The following is a 16,074-nucleotide window of genomic DNA, read 5'->3' as shown; positions in this document are numbered from 1 at the left end:
ACAGTATACTTTCCTTAAGCTCAATAGAAATGTAAGGTGCCAAACCTGGTAGCTACATGCACAAGTGGCACAGAAGACAGAAATACTAACCCATCTTTGCTGTAGCCTTCAGTCATCTGACGTACAGCCCCTACGTTCTTCCAGAAGAGCAGTTCTACATACGCCTTGTTGTTATTTGCTGCTAGTAAAAAGAAATGATGTAGCACAAACTTGGCAAAGGTCACCAGTTCCTGTGGATGGAGAAGAGGAATAAGCTCCCGCATCAGCATCACGAATATATCACCTTTGGTCTCTTCTACGTTGAACATAAAACCTGGAGGACACTGAGGAAAGCTGTTTTGTGGGTGGAGCTGCACCTTGTAAGCGGCCGCAGCAGGATCGTTCAGAATCTTGTTGAAGAGCCAGAAGACTGACAGCTGGAAAAGCAGGGCCTCCATCTTCAGGTCAACTGTCAGACGGTGTAGCATACGAGTGATACAGTGGTTTGTGTGAGACGAGTTTTGTGAGTAAGATCTCAGTAGGAGTAGGTATGGACGCACAATGTTGGGGTTGGCAAACCTGCAAGATAATAAGAGTTTAAGTCACAAAAATAGGGATAAAACTTTTATTGAAAAAACGATGTCATGCTTTGTTGAAGGCTCTTTAATAGAGCCTTTTGAGCAGTGCATTTCAACAGGATTAACAGTCTTCATCACCTCTTGATAAATTCCAGGAAATTAAATTCTGCTTCAGACACTTGAACTGATTCCAACTCCTCCTCTTCAAATTCTACTGCATCCTCTTCCTCCTCCATCTCAGGGGGATCCGACCCTGAAATCCAATTGCAAAACAAGGCTTGAAAGAGGAAAAATCTTTTTAAAAGTCACACATATTGCGCAGACTGCCTCGTTTATGGAAAACTAACCAAAACTTACTTGGCAGTTTGGCATATAGGATCTGCTTTAGGATTTCCAATTCTTCTTCTGGTTCCACGTCAGCTGAACCAAACACGTCTCCCTCTGGCCATACCTCTCTGCCATTGAAAAGGAGAAGACCCATCAGTCCGATATCTAAGATCATGTGATCGATCTGACATGGTTACTACATCCCACTGACCTGGCGGCGCGCAGCAGTCCAAGGGCCTCTGGTCCCAGTTTGGCTAGCAGGGCATCCTGCATGCGCACCATAGCTTCTGTCCGCTGTTCCTCGAGGGGAGTCTCGGACGCAGCATCAAATGGCACCAAGTTTTCTATTACCACCTCTGACAGCTGTAAAACAAATCTCCGGGTTAAGGTGATGACGGATGCAGCCTACAAAAGTGGGCAGCTAACAGTCCACTCCCACACTTTACCAAGGTCTGCATGGCTGCACTAGACTTAACTCTTGACTAAGGTGTCGGAATTTTTGGTGTACTTTTCAGTTAATAATTTAAATTTTACTTAAGTGGGGTTTCACTGATGAGTAACCATCAGTTGAACTTTCCAGACAACAACCTCCCCTGCTCTAATCTTGAACTTAACTAAGTTTATTTAAGTTCATCTTAACTTTTACTTTCCTGTGAAAACGACTAACAGGAAGAATCACAGTAGAGGGTAATTAGGTTTAAGGCCACTATACTGTCCCTTGCTTGAATGTAAAACTTTTTAGTAACCACCTGGAGCCCAACATATGAAAAACTGTTGATGACTCAGGGTACCAAATGATTATTTGAAGGATTGGCTACTTTATCGTCCATACAGTTGATGTTATTAGGCTGTTGAGTTCCTGCTAGGCTCAAAACTATTGTGAAATACACCTGATAAAGCAAGAAATGCAATGAATGTCTATAATGCTTCTGAAATTGGAGGATCTGTCTCTGATGCGCATGTCCCTCAGAAACTATTGGCTCTAACTTTGGCACTGCACACAGGTTTCCTCCCTAACATTTGCCTTTTGAAAGCAACAAACAAACTGGTGTCTGCGCAGCGCTCCACCTTGTGGCACAATTCACATTGACCTGGAAGCCACTGGTCTTCAACTCCTCTGCCACGATCTTCCAGGTTTCCTCCAGGGCTTCTTGGTTAGGTTCTGAGGTTGATGGTTGTTTTTGGCCCCGCGGCTTCTTCCGCTTCACCCTCTTCCTCTATGAAAGGCATAGTTAAGAGTCAAAGGTGTGTTTTAAGGGAAGTTGACAGAGCCAGATATAACTATCTGCTGTTAGCAACTTTAATCTCACTCTCTTTATTTTGCCTTAGACGTTTACCTGCACCATTAAGTTGTTGCGCCCCTTGCAGAAGCGTTCCAGCATGCGCAAGAAGAGATGGGTGGACTCCACCAGGTCTTTTAGAAAGGAGTGTGGTTGTTTAGTTTCATCAAACTTCCGTAGCAAGGTAAGGAAAATCTCCCTGTATTCCATCAGGTAAAAGATGTTACCTACAGGGAACACATACAGTAAGAGAAGACAAAGTGACAACTACGCCAACACCAGTGTGTTCATCCATAATCACAGGACATTCCAGACTGCAGAGTTAAACATATGGCATCATATTTTAATCCTTAGTGGTCATTTTTGTTTTAATTGGGGCAAAAGAATTATTTGTAGAATAACGTGAATCTCAGTGGCATGGTGGCGCAGTGGTTAGCGCGGTCCCCTCATAGCAAGAAGGTTCAGGGTTCGAGCCCCTGGGTAGTCCAACCCTGGGGGTTGTCCCGGGTCGTCCTCTGTGTGGAGTTTGCATGTTCTCCCCGTGTCTGCATGGGTTTCCCCCCACAGTCCAAATACATATAGGTCAGGTGAATCGGCTGTACTAAATTGTCCCTAGGTATGAATGTGTGTGTGTGTGTGTGTGTGTGTGTGTGTGTGTGTGTGTGTACTGATGGCCTGGCGGCCTGTCCAGAGTGTCTCCCCGCCTGCCACCCAGTGACTGCTGGGATAGGCTCCAGCATCCCCGCGACCCTGAGAGCAGGATAAGCGGTTTGGATAATGATGGGTGGAATGTCAGCTTAACTATGAAAGGACTATTAACCCTCGTCCCTGAAAACCCACCCGTAAATTAAGTGCAAGTATGGTACTTCAGCTGTATGTTTCAACTGCATCAGTGCCAAAAGGAGGCAGAAAGCCAAGCACAGCCAGGTAGTCTGGTTAACTAACAAATATGCTGAAGTGATGAAGAGCAGGTGCTCACATAAGCTCACAGGAACACATGAGATGAGGAAAGGAAACTGAGTCCAGTCCAATTATGTTTGGTACCATGTTAAGAAAATATGTTCTAGAAATAAATGTTTAATGGTTTCTAATCAATACAGTTCTATTGTCGTTATCCTTATAATCCCTTTATGGGAGCAAAATGCAAATTCGAGGCAACCAAAGAGAACACCTGATTGCCGAGGAGAAGTTGGAAAAGTCTGTTGCTCAGATGACAACCACCTTTTTTTTTTTTTTAAATTTGTCCAGCCCTGATAAGGGATATCCTTACTGTGAAGACACAGTCATAAAACGTACTGGCAGGGTTAGCAATACGGTAGTGGTATAATGGCATGGCAGTAGGCCTTTTCTCTGTTTATAAATGGGGATAAGCGCCTCACTTTCACTGCATGCACTGTCTTGTCAACACTTCCTCCTTTTTGATGATTTGCATGCCCTGTAGGTGACTTATAAACGCACACCAATGCACCAAACATCTGTTTGCTCTGGCAACATGCTCATGGCCGAGTTAGGCGCAGTCACATCCATTAGGAGAGCCATGGACAGATGGCCACTCTCTCATTTTTCAGTTCTGTCCTGGAAATGGGTCTTAGTAGCTGAATTAAGAGACAAGATTTGGAACTTCATTTTCCATTGCCCATCATGGCCCAGTCAGTCCAACTGATTTGGGTTCATGACAGACATGGCACAAGGGCATGGACGATGGGCGGGTATCAAATATGTAAAACTTCACTTTTATTGGCTTTCACTGAGGCCACCGCTGATAATGACACCACTGCAGTGTCTCCACGGCAGAAACCACCACCAAGGTCTTTCTTTAAATGACCCAAGACTTCCACCAACACAAACCTAGTCCTCACTCTGGGCTGGTGCGAGTGCCGGTTCGCAGCTGGGGACTGGTTCACTTTTCTACGGCGTGGAGCTGGCTTGAGAGCCACGTCATTACATCACTGAATACGCCTCTGCTTTACCAGCAAGAAGAATCAACAGAGTGGTTTTCGAATTTTTTTTTACAATTTTCAAATGCTATTTCATCATTAAATTTAATTTAATAATAATTTTTGAGGCAAGAAATCAATGGTGTACATTTTGAATATTGGCAGTTTTACAAAAACTGATTGCAAATCAAAAATGTTATCCAACATTTTCCGAGTTGAAAAGCTCGAGAAACGGGCAATCAGCCAGCCAGCCAGCTCACAGACCCCGCTGTGAGCTGGCTGGAGCTCTCTTGAGAGACCAGTCTCATAGAACAGAGGCTTTTATTTCCCTGTTGACGGATGACTTGTTTAAATATCATAACAGAAACTTCCACTGTAAACTTAATGGAAAATCAGATTTAAATAAATCCAGTTTTCTTACCTGGGTTACTGAGCATGCACAACAAGCATATATTGCTGTGTTGAACTTGTTATGAACATGCAATACTTGAGCGACACAGCCTACATAAAGATATGGAAACTGATACAAAAACAGCTAGCGACATAAAGCGACATAAAGTAGGCATCTTACTTTTGATGACATCAGAACTCTGTCGGATGCTTTCATCACGGGAACGGTCCATCTCATTTATCGTTAGCAGCAACTCTTGATATGCTTTCAGCGCCAGATGCATCCTGACGTGATAAAAATAAGTTTCTGGAACAACTGTTTGCCCACGAGGAGAATTTATAACCAAAGCTTCTTGGACAATTAAACATCCTATTTTTACATGTTAAAGAGCTGCTCTTCATCTTCTCACCTGCGGGACCATGACGTGGCCTCTTTACGGTCAGTCAGCATCATCTCGTAGTAGTTGGTGATGTTGCGCTCGATATAATGGAAAGCACGGTTTGACATGGTCTCAGAGACTAAATCAGCACGGAAGCCGTTGCCCCTGTTGAAGGCCATGAAGAAGCTGAGTGCCCAGTGGTAGTAGGTCTCATCGTGCTGCTGAGTCTGCTCCCGAACCAGGCTCTCCTGTGGAAAATAGGGGGAAACAAAAACTTCTGTCATAACTTCACCATACTTCACCATAAAGATCCAGGCTACTGGTGATGTTAAATGTTAAATGTTCTCTACCCTGGGAAATTTATCTGGAAATTACCATGTCACATTTGTTTATATGAAATGTGTGATTTCATGTATGAAATGTGTGGTTTTTTGTTTTTTTTGCAACTTTGATTTAATGAGAGCATCACTGCCAGAGGCACCAGCATTGAAAAGTGAAAACCAGAACAGCAAGGGTGAAAAACCAGAATTTGCCCATAAAAACCAGAGCATGGTCATTGGTGGCGAAGTGAACTCAACAGTCGGTTAATTAGGCTAGAAGTACTACATCAAGTACTGTACATTAAACTACTGTATATTTGCTCCACTACAAGGCTTTGAAAAGCACAGCACTGTTCCTTTAACTGGATGCCTTTAGACACTTTTCCAAGGTAAGAGAAAAGCTAACATGTTTTAGGATGGGTTAACCATCACTTAAACACAGACTACTAGAGGAAACTAGATCAGTATTTACTTTAACACAGACTACTAGATGACACTAGATCAGTATTTACTTCAACACAGACTACTAGATGACACTAGATCAGTATTTACTTCAACACAGACAACTAGATGACACTAGATCAGTATTTACTTCAACACAGACAACTAGATGACACTACATCAGTATTTACTTTAACACAGACTACTAGATGACACTAGATCAGTATTTACTTTAACACAGACTACTAGAGGACTCTAGATCAGTATTTACTTTAACACAGACTACTAGAGGATACTAGATCAGTATTTACTTTAACACAGACTACTAGAGGACTCTAGATCAGTATTTACTTTAACACAGACTACTAGAGGACTCTAGATGAGTATTTACTTTAACACAGACTACTAGATGACACTAGATCAGTATTTACTTTAACACAAACTACTAGAGGACACTAGATCAGTATTTACTTTAACACAGACTACTAGAGGACTCTAGATCAGTATTTACTTTAACACAGACTACTAGAGGACTCTAGATCAGTATTTACTTTAACAAAGACTACTAGAGGACTCTAGATCAGTATTTACTTTAGCACAGACTACTAGAGGACACTAGATCAGTATTTACTTTAGCACAGACTACTAGATGACACTAGATCAGCATTTACTTCAACATAGACTACTAGAGGACACTAGATCAGTATTTCAATTCAATTCAATTCAATTCAATTTATTATCATTAAAAACAATGTGCAGGCACATGTTAAAAATGAAATGAGGGCTGTGGCTTCACCAAACAGTGCAAGACAGACACAGACAAACACAGAAAACACAATATAAGATATACACACATGAAGACCAAAAGCTAAAAATAAGTTAAAAGAGAGCTGGAGTACAAAATATTTAAAAATATCTACAGACATTCGTCATTGTTGGTGATACGGCCATTGACTGCGGTGTCATCTGCAAACTTAACTATAACATTTGAAGGGTGAGTTGGCAGGCAGTCGTGGGTAAAGAGGGAGAAAAGGAGGGGGCTCAGAACACAGCCTTGAGGGGCACCTGTGCTGAGGGTCAGGGTGGAGGAGGAGTGGTCACCTAACCTAACAGACTGAGGTCTGTTGGTCAGGAAGTCCAGGATCCAGTTACAGAGGGAGGGGTTGAGGCCAAGGGAGAGGAGTTTGGTGGTTAGTTTGGCGGGGATGATAGTGTTGAAGGCAGAGCTGTAATCTATAAACAGCATCCGGATGTATGTGTTGTTATTTACTTTAACACAGACTACTAGAGGACACTAGATCAGTATTTACTTTAACAGACTACTAGAGGACTCTAGATCAGTATTTACTTTAACAAAGACTATTAGATGACACTAGATCAGTATTTACTTCAACACAGACTATTAGATGACACTAGATCTGTATTTACTTTAACACATACTAAATGACACTAGATCAGTATTTACTTCAACAAAGACAACTAGAGGACACTAGATCAGTATTTACTTTAACACAGACTACTAGATGACACTAGATCAGTATTTACTTTAACACAGACTACTAGATGACACTAGATCAGTATTTACTTTAACACAGACTACTAGATGACACTAGATCAGTATTTACTTTAACAGACTACTAGATGACACTAGATCTGTATTTACTTTAACACAGACTAGAGGACTCTAGATCAGTATTTACTTTAACACAGACTACTAGATGACTCTAGATCAGTATTTACTTTAACCCAGACTACTAGATGACTCTAGATCAGTATTTACTTTAACCCAGACTACTAGAGGACACTAGATCAGTATTTACTTTAACACAGATATGACACTAGATCAGTATTTACATCGATCAGCCACAACATTAAAAGCACCTGCTTAAACCATTTTTTTCATGATTAAAATGCTTTAAACTGTATAAACGAGTCTATAAAAACTTAATATTTCATTATATGGTATGTGTACTTATACAAGCAGATAATCATAAATTAATTGCATTCTAAAGTTAAATTTTTAAATGAAAATGTAAATCTTGTAGGGTCACTGGGAGGGGGTGGGGGCTGCATTGTGTTATTTAAATATCTTGGTACGCACTGGTGTACATGATGACGTCTATCTCAACAGGTTCTCCAGGACCTGTAGTTTTTCATATCTAAAAAAAAAAAAGACCACCCGCCATATTTAAACATGCATGTCATCTAACCCTACGCCAGTTTCACCCTATCTGCCCTCCAGTGGAACGACACGGTACAGCATGTGGTGAAGCTTGTGTAGGAATCGACCCCATGCATTTTGAAATATCTACTCATATATTTTCAGAATGTGTGTGTGTGTGGTGTTAGTGTAGATAGCGGGAACGAAAACTAAAGCACTTATGATCCTAATTCTTTTTGGAGGTGGAAGGTATTGTCTCAGAGAGTAAGGGAAAAATCCCAGAAAATTAAAATTATGCATAAATATGCAAAATATGCATTTTTCTAAAAATGGCTAAAAAACACTTTTCTCGGCATTTCAGATGATTCTGAGCATCTCTGATTTTTTCACCTATATAAAAATTTTCTGGGACTTAGAAATGTTTTGGCATTATGCAAAATATATGCATTTTTGCAAAAATGCACTTATGATCCTAATTTTTTGGGAGGTGGTAGGTATTGTTCCAGAGAGGACCAGAAAAATAGCAGAAAATTAAAATATAATTATGCATAATTATGCAAAATATGCATTTTTCTAAAAATGGCTAAAAACCACTTTTCTCGGCATTTCAGATGATTCTGAGCATTTGGGGGGAGGGAGTTGGAGTGGGGGGGGTTTAGGGGCAGGGGGAAGGCGGTTAGCTGGCAGGATGAAGAGGAGGGAGATTTAGACGGGTGGATAACCAAACCGCTACATTGTAGCGGGGTTCTTCTAGTCCCCGTTATGTTGTGAAAAAGACACGACAGCCGAAGCGCTACTCGGAGCGTAGTCCATTTAATCAACAACACAACTACCTACCTTCACTCACGTGACTCAGGTAAAACGTTTAACAGGACCTCTTCACATGCAGGTGATACAAGAAGCTGAGTCACGACCCTACCTACTTCTTCATTAAAGTAGCGTACAACAACTGGATATAATTGTGCGTCTTTATCATTGCTTCCGTCAGTCGCAAGTGAGAACAATTTGACTTGTAACAAGTGTCCCAAGTCGGCCGTCGACGTAGCTGCAGATAGTCCATGGGCCAGACGATATTTCGGTACTCTCAAGGTGGCAAAACTTACTTATAATTTTTGAAAGGATCCATGTCTGTAGATGATATTTTGGTATGACAACCATTCCTGAGTGGCAGCTGTATCACAGTTATCAGCTCATGAAGTTAACCACCCGCTAAACTAAATTGCATTTTAGACGCTGGTGCATATCCTGGTTTAGCCTCATGGTCAGGACATTTTTCAATGTTCTATAATATTGTCTTTGGTATCATTTTAAAGGGGACCTTCTTAGCTTTCATTCAAGCCCTGTTGTGGATATTTCTCACAAATATAGAGGTCACTTGAGCTCTTCAACCCGTCAATAACACACATCTTTCTGCAATTTTCGCCTAAACTATATACTTTCTTTTAGCCCTGTGGCATCTAGGAATATCAGGGACACAAAACACAAAAACTGGAATACTCACAGGACTGTAAAGATTCAGGAAATGTATAATATACCCATACTATTTCATTGTGTGAGGTGATTGTGAGCCTTAAATGAGAACTAGACCAAAGCCAGTTAGGTCACAAACTGGTCTCTATACATTTGTTTAAATACACAATCAAAATACATGATAAAAAGGAATACCATAGTGAGGTAATGAACTATTTTAATATTTTAAACAACATTGACATTTACATATACTTAGTCAATGATACATGTAATCCCATATCATTAGTGGGTATATGTAATGGTAATGGGTAGGGTAATGGGTATATGTGAATATGGTTACATTATTGTTATCAAGCTCTGGGTAACCAAGTCCAGAATCAACATCCTGTGCATCAATAGACTACTACCACAGTAATACCATCAGAATCATCACACTGTCATTCATCAAACTGCTCGTTTCTCTCATCATCTGACTCCCCAAGTTCAAAGTCCAGTTCTGGACCATCCTGCTGTTTTTGGTTACTGCAGGTCTGTAACCTGCACATGTCTGTGCATGGAAGTCCATTTGACAGGCACATGCAGCTTGGCATTTTGCATGAATGCACACACTTGCATGTTAGCATTTCCAAGACCACATCTGGTGCAGGTGGGGAGCGCATCCAGTAAATGGCCAGCTTGCCTTCATCGTCTGTCCATCCATACTCAGTAGGGCTTGGCACCACAGGGTTAGCCTGCAGACAGCACTTCCATATTGCTGCCTGATAGTTGGCTCGTTGAACATGCATAAAGAGACAGTCTCTACATGGTGGCAGCTGGCTGGACTCAACCTCTCCCCTTTTGGTGCAGAAGAGCTGGTAACGCAGTTTGTTCACCTCAGCAGTGCTGCTATTAGCAACATACATCCGACAGGTGAACTGCTCAATTTTCTGGAACAGCTCATCACTCACATTCCATGTCTGTCCCAGTTGACTAAAAGTCTCTTGGCAGGAAGTGTGCTTTCTCACTATCTTCAGGGCATTCGGCTTCCCTCGACCAGCGAATGCACTGACAGTGTCGCAGCCTGTGAAGGCATGTAAGCCAATTAGGCTGTCACAGATGCTGTCTCCAAGTGAACTTGCCAGTTTGGTGATGTCGACAAACCGTGTGCGGTTCTGAGTCCCACACTTCTGGTAGATGGGACAGGTGATGTCCTTCTGGAAGCCAAGACAAAGCACCATGACATCAGTGTCCTCAGCTGTGATGATAACTGACTTTGAGCCCGCATTTGCTGCATGCAATGCATGCAGGAGCAGACGGGTGTCAGCTTCTTCATGTGTGGAGTGCAGTTCTGCTGCTTCCTCACACCCATCTTCTGTCAACTGGTAGCAGGTTTCCTCACAGGTCATGTACAACACCTTGCCATGCAGCATAGCTCTGTATCGTGGGAGTTTCCACTCTTCCACCAGAAACTTGATGAGACTGGTCTTGTTGGAGGAACTGCACAGAAATTTTCTCCACTGCTGGACGTGGTGTCCCCCTGCAAGATTCTTGTACTGGAGAGTGATGTCTCCACCCCGGTTCAGTCGTTCAGCATCTTTGATCGAAGTCTGGTGATAGACATAAAAAACAACATCAATCCTCTCACTCTGTGCTCCCTCATGGAGGACCTGGGTCAAGGCTGACTCTGCCACCTGTGCAAAGGTTTTGTTGTTGCCATTCATTTTTTGGACCAGGCTCATCCCATCAATGATGGAAGTAGATGGGATTGGGATGTCTTCTGCAGGAGATACATTCTTTTCAAGCTCTCTGGCAAGTGCAGCCTTGTTTGTTTTTCGTAAGGACCCATCAGCATTTGCCAGTGCCCATGGTAGTGGGCCCAATGGGTAGGCAAGGACATCCTTCAGATTCACCTTCCTGCTTTCAGCCACCAGGATCATGTGACTGAAAAGGTTTCTATCTGCCTTCAGAACCACATCCTGTGCTTTCTTTCCATGAGCTTGTTTTGTGCTGACATTGGAGAATGTTTTCAGACTTTGCTTGGTCATCTTGTCGTGGAATTTCACAGGTGGTGGGTCTGCATCTAACCTTGTTTGCTGGAATGCTTGGTAGGCCTCTTCTCCTTTCTCAAGAGCTCTCAAGAGATCTATGGTCACATCAGGTGGAGCCATGTTGCCAGTGGAGAGGCTAACCAAATCAATCTCATCAGGGGACATAGGATTGAGCCAGTTATTCTCCATAAGGTCCATGAGAGACTGGACATCTGCTTCATCTCTCTTGATCCTTGGACTCTGTAGATCTGGATGAGACCATTTGCACCTGCCTTTACCTGTCAGGTCTCTCAGCTGTCTGAGGTACATGCTTCTATACTCAGCTGTGAGATAATATTTGGTCACAGCTCCTGGCTTCAAGCTGAATCCCTTTGTCCCTCCAGCTGTTTGGGTGTCTTTGTTCACCGTTTCTTCTATAGCTTGGTCAACAGGGATTCGGCCAAAGGGATTGGTGGAGCCCAGTTGGACTGAGAAGCCTCCTTCCATGAATTCTGTGTACACATCTGGGTGTGTGATGGGCAGCTCAGACATCTGGGCGTAGTAGTAGGGGAGGTAGCGTGCATAATTCATCCTGTCATAAGCAAAGCACAATGGGATCATTGCTCGAATGCTAGCCAAGTGTAGCATCCAGTCTCCCTCTCTGGATGCTCGGATGAGCCCCAACAAGATTTCAACCATGTCCAAATAGGACATCCAGAAGTTCGAGAGGCTGCCGTTTCCATCTCTAAGGAACTCACGGTAGACTTCAAATAGATCCATGATGCGTGTACAAGAGCTGTTCTCGAGGACCTCCTTCAAAGCATGTTGTGAGACTTCTTTCCCAAGGCTGTCAATGGTCTTCAGTGTCTCATTCAGGTGAACCATGTCATTCCTGTGAGTTTCTTCCAACCAGGACAGGAAACCATTCAAGGTCAGTCGCATGAGAGCCTCATACAGGAGCTTGTGTAGTCGCACTGCCCTGTTGTACTTGCGGCCATCCATAACACCAGCAATTGAGCCTTCTGCAATCATGCCAGACTCAATGCAGAGGTCTTTGAGTCCAGCATCTTGGAAACGCTTTCCTATTATTGCCAGCAGTGTGCAGATGGTGTGGAATACCCCAAGCCTAACGATGATATCATGGAACTTGTCATGGTGTTTCCATGTGATCTCGACAGCCTTCGCATACAGGGCTTGGTCAAAGACACAGACAATCTTCCTCAGGCCTAAGCACTGCATGATGCTCAGTGACTGGTTAAGCACCTCGTTGACAGTAGACATTTGTGTCGCTGGAGCATTGATGGTAGGCAGATAGCCTATATTGTCGGGGATGACCGTCATCTCTCCTCGAGTCAGGATGTTGAAGCCTGTCCAGCTGCTGACTGACTGTTCTTCTTGTTGTGACATGCGTGCTAGGACCCAAAGAAGGTTTTTCTCTCTGGCAAGCTTAGTATTGGCTGCAGTATCGGCATCTGACTTTTTGCTTTGTGGTGGCCCTACCCGTTGTCCAGCATTGTAAGTTGGTAACATTGGTGGGGGTCCATCAATGCTTCTCTTCTTTGTTTTGGGAACAGTGGGCATGGGTTGGACAGGAAGTGGGTTGACTGGCTTTGCTTGCACAGCAATCCCATTGACTCTGTGAGATGTTCCCTCACCACTGACAGTTTCTTCAAGACGGTCGATATTGTCCCAGGCTAAAGTTGTGAATATGCCAGGATGGATGTTAGCTGGAAGGGCAATGCCACTCCCTGATGATGAGAGTTTCTGGAGACACTGGGCAGTGTTGATCTCTTCCATCTGTGAATAGGACACACTGTGACCAAGTCGGTTGAGGATGTTTATCAACTCTACATTTCCTGTCAACGATTTGACACTGAATGGCAGAACAATGTGCTTGGAAGGCTTGGTATTTCCACATGTCACTGCATATACTATGTCATGGCCAAATGACTGCAGAAGGCACTGCACTCTCTGGGATGCATGATCAGGATCATTTGAGACTGTGAGTAGAGAGTACAGGAAGATAATGAGCGACTCTGGAATGGTAGGACATTCTGCTTCTGGTTTGACTTCAGGCGGCCAGGTTTGAGGAACATCTTGACTTTTAATGTCTGCTCTCAATTTGATGGCTGCTTTGGCTATAACATCTTGTGCACTGACACTTTTCAGGGTCTGCAGCTCCCTTTTGAGAGACTGATTTTCTTTGGCAAGTTCCCTCATGGACAAGTTATCGGGATAGAGGAGGAATTTTCCTTTCTCATCAGGGAATATCTGCAAGGCTCCCGCAAACTCACTCTCCAGGTTTCGCCTTATGTGCTTCTTGGTTGATTCCTTGACTTAGGCAATGCCTTGGGAGTTCATTGAAGCTACCAGTCTAGAAGAGAGATCAGTCATTGTCATCACTTGAGGATTGCCAAAAAGCTCCATCCTGATGAAGAGGAACAGCTCATTGTATGCCTTATTCACAGCAGCTTCATACTGGGCTGCAGCATCATCATCTTCATTGCTGGCAACCTCTCCTTTGGAAACCTATTCTTTGGTGTAAAGTCTATAGCATGACCTGTGGTAGTGCCCTTCAGCTGCTACAAGGTCTCTACTCACAATGGCAAGGATTCTGCTGTCCCTTTTCTTTGTGGCTGCACTCCTGATCTTTGCATCAGCTCGCAGTTCTCGACACTGCACCAGTACTTCTCTCGTATTCTGTCTCTTGGAATATTTGCTGTTTTTCTGACAAAATATGCACTCTGCATCATAAGTCCTAGATGTACTTGGAGCATGTCGAGCTACTCTCTTAGATTGTTTCTCTTCAGCAGAGACACAACTTTTCTTTTCTTTTGCAAGGAGGCCATCAAGAATTTGCTTCATAGTGAAGATACTGCGACACTTTCTGTGGTAGTAGATTGCTGGAATCTGTCCCTCAGGAATGTCTTTTGCCAGTTTCAAAACTGGTGCATGATTTCGTATCTGAGCTGCCCTGAGCAGAGTTCTCCATGAGTCGACACTTTGTAGTGAAACCAGCTTATCTGTATCATCAGAACAGTGGATAATGCACTCCACCCGTGGGCACTTTGGTATTGGGTAAAAACTTGCTTGTTCACCAGTGGCCATATTCAGTCAGTTTTCACCTGCCACATACAAACAAATACATGTAACTTAGGTGTATGAACACTACTAAAACAAAGTTTACTTTGCTTCACCAGCGTCATATTACCATTATTTATCTTACATAGCCACAAATAGATACATTACCTAGTTGCTATGCAACAGCTGTATTTTGTCCACATGAGGCCGCTAAAATCAACACAAGATGAAAGTTCCTCGTAGCCACTTTAACTAATCATATTAACATATACATTAAAAGAACATGCTAACATTATGGGAAATTAGCTTACAATCTTCTCCAGAGTGAGACAAGAAGATAGATACCAGTTTCCTCTATATGTGTTTAGTAGAAAGCTATCTGGCTGCACGTTAGCCTAGCTTAGCACAATGAATGGAAGTACACAGTACTGGTTATCCTTGGTTGTTGGCCAACTAAGAACTGTCCCAGAGTTTAAGCTAGGCTAATCAGTACCAGGGGTGTTGAAATGCTATATTTGTAAAAATCTGGGCAAATACACAATCGTGAGAGGCACAGAAACAGGTTTCCTGAAAGAAAAATGAAATAGCTGCTCATTTGGAATGGTTATCATGTATTATTTTACTTCTGTTAGTGTACCAAATAAAATGGCACCAGTGAAGTTGTGTCACCTTGGGTGATATCGATATCTGGTCTGACCCATGGACTAACTGGCTTTGGTCTAGTTAGTTTCTTAGTAATAATGCCCTTCTAATTTAAGGTTCACAATCACCTCACACAATGAAATAGTATGGGTATATTATACATTTCCTGAATCTTTACAGTCCTGTGAGTATTCCAGTTTTTGTGTTTTGTGTCCCTGATATTCCTAGATGCCACAGGGCTAAAAGAAAGTATATAGTTTAGGCAAACATTGCAGAAAGATGTGTGTTATTGACGGGTTGAAGAGCTCAAGTGACCTCTATATTTGTGAGAAATATCCACAACAGGGCTTGAATGAAAGCTAAGAAGGTCCCCTTTAAAATGATACCAAAGACAATATTATAGAACATTGAAAAATGTCCTGACCATGAGGATAAACCAGGATATGCACCAGCGTCTAAAATGCAATTTAGTTTAGCGGGTGGTTAACTTCATGAGCTGATAACTGTGATACAGCTGCCACTCAGGAATGGTTGTCATACCAAAATATCATCTACAGACATGGATCCTTTCAAAAATTATAAGTAAGTTTTGCCCACTTGAGTGTACCGAAATAGGAAATTTTGGGCTCTGGCCCATGGACTAAGAGGTTTGTGTAATAGCAGTTGTCTTGGTTCTTCATGCATACTTTGAGGTGGTTTTGCTGTCCGGAAACACAGCTTTAACAAGGTGACCTATGTGATGTGAAACGGCAACAGGTAAACTGTGCTCGATAATAAAACTGGTAAATAACGTCTCTGCGTTGATAATTCCACACTCGCGTCGTTCAGCGTTGCCAACTGGTCCGTTACCTCTGACGACCTTCGCATATCTGCCATGTTTGACTGTTTTACTGTGCTCTTCTAAATCGTTCAACCCAGCATGTTTGATGGAAGTGTTGCATCTGCAGTACTGACAACACACATAAGAATCAGTTTACTTGGCTTGATAAACATAGTTTAGAATACTTATCTCTAAACTTTTGGTGGCCAGTCCTAACTTTCTTTGAGGTAGACGCTGTCGTCATTTAATTTTCTCACTAAAC

The 16,074-nt window shown here is 42.6% G+C and overlaps 1 protein-coding gene across 4 annotated transcripts in view; it reads right to left on the bottom strand.

Annotated features, from left to right (window-relative positions):
- timeless (timeless circadian clock) overlaps positions 1-16,074 on the bottom strand; it is a 44,629-nt gene that overhangs the window by 21,227 nt on the left and 7,328 nt on the right. For all 4 annotated transcript variants that reach the window (XM_056273566.1, XM_056273564.1, XM_056273567.1 and 1 more), the window contains 9 exons: positions 4,902-5,119; positions 4,673-4,776; positions 2,222-2,391; positions 1,976-2,101; positions 1,096-1,247; positions 915-1,012; positions 696-810; positions 357-558; positions 91-230 (listed from right to left, as the gene is read on the bottom strand). In XM_056273566.1, coding sequence (XP_056129541.1) covers positions 91-230; positions 357-558; positions 696-810; positions 915-1,012; positions 1,096-1,247; positions 1,976-2,101; positions 2,222-2,391; positions 4,673-4,776; positions 4,902-5,119 — 1,325 coding nt within the window. The remainder of the gene's footprint in view (positions 1-90; positions 231-356; positions 559-695; positions 811-914; positions 1,013-1,095; positions 1,248-1,975; positions 2,102-2,221; positions 2,392-4,672; positions 4,777-4,901; positions 5,120-16,074) is intronic.

The sequence above is a fragment of the Lampris incognitus genome, chromosome 2 (assembly GCF_029633865.1).
Source record: "Lampris incognitus isolate fLamInc1 chromosome 2, fLamInc1.hap2, whole genome shotgun sequence".
Classification (NCBI taxonomy): Eukaryota; Metazoa; Chordata; class Actinopteri; order Lampriformes; family Lampridae; genus Lampris; species Lampris incognitus.
The sequence above is the reverse complement of the archived record's forward strand: the minus strand, read 5'-3'. Positions and strand labels throughout refer to the sequence as shown.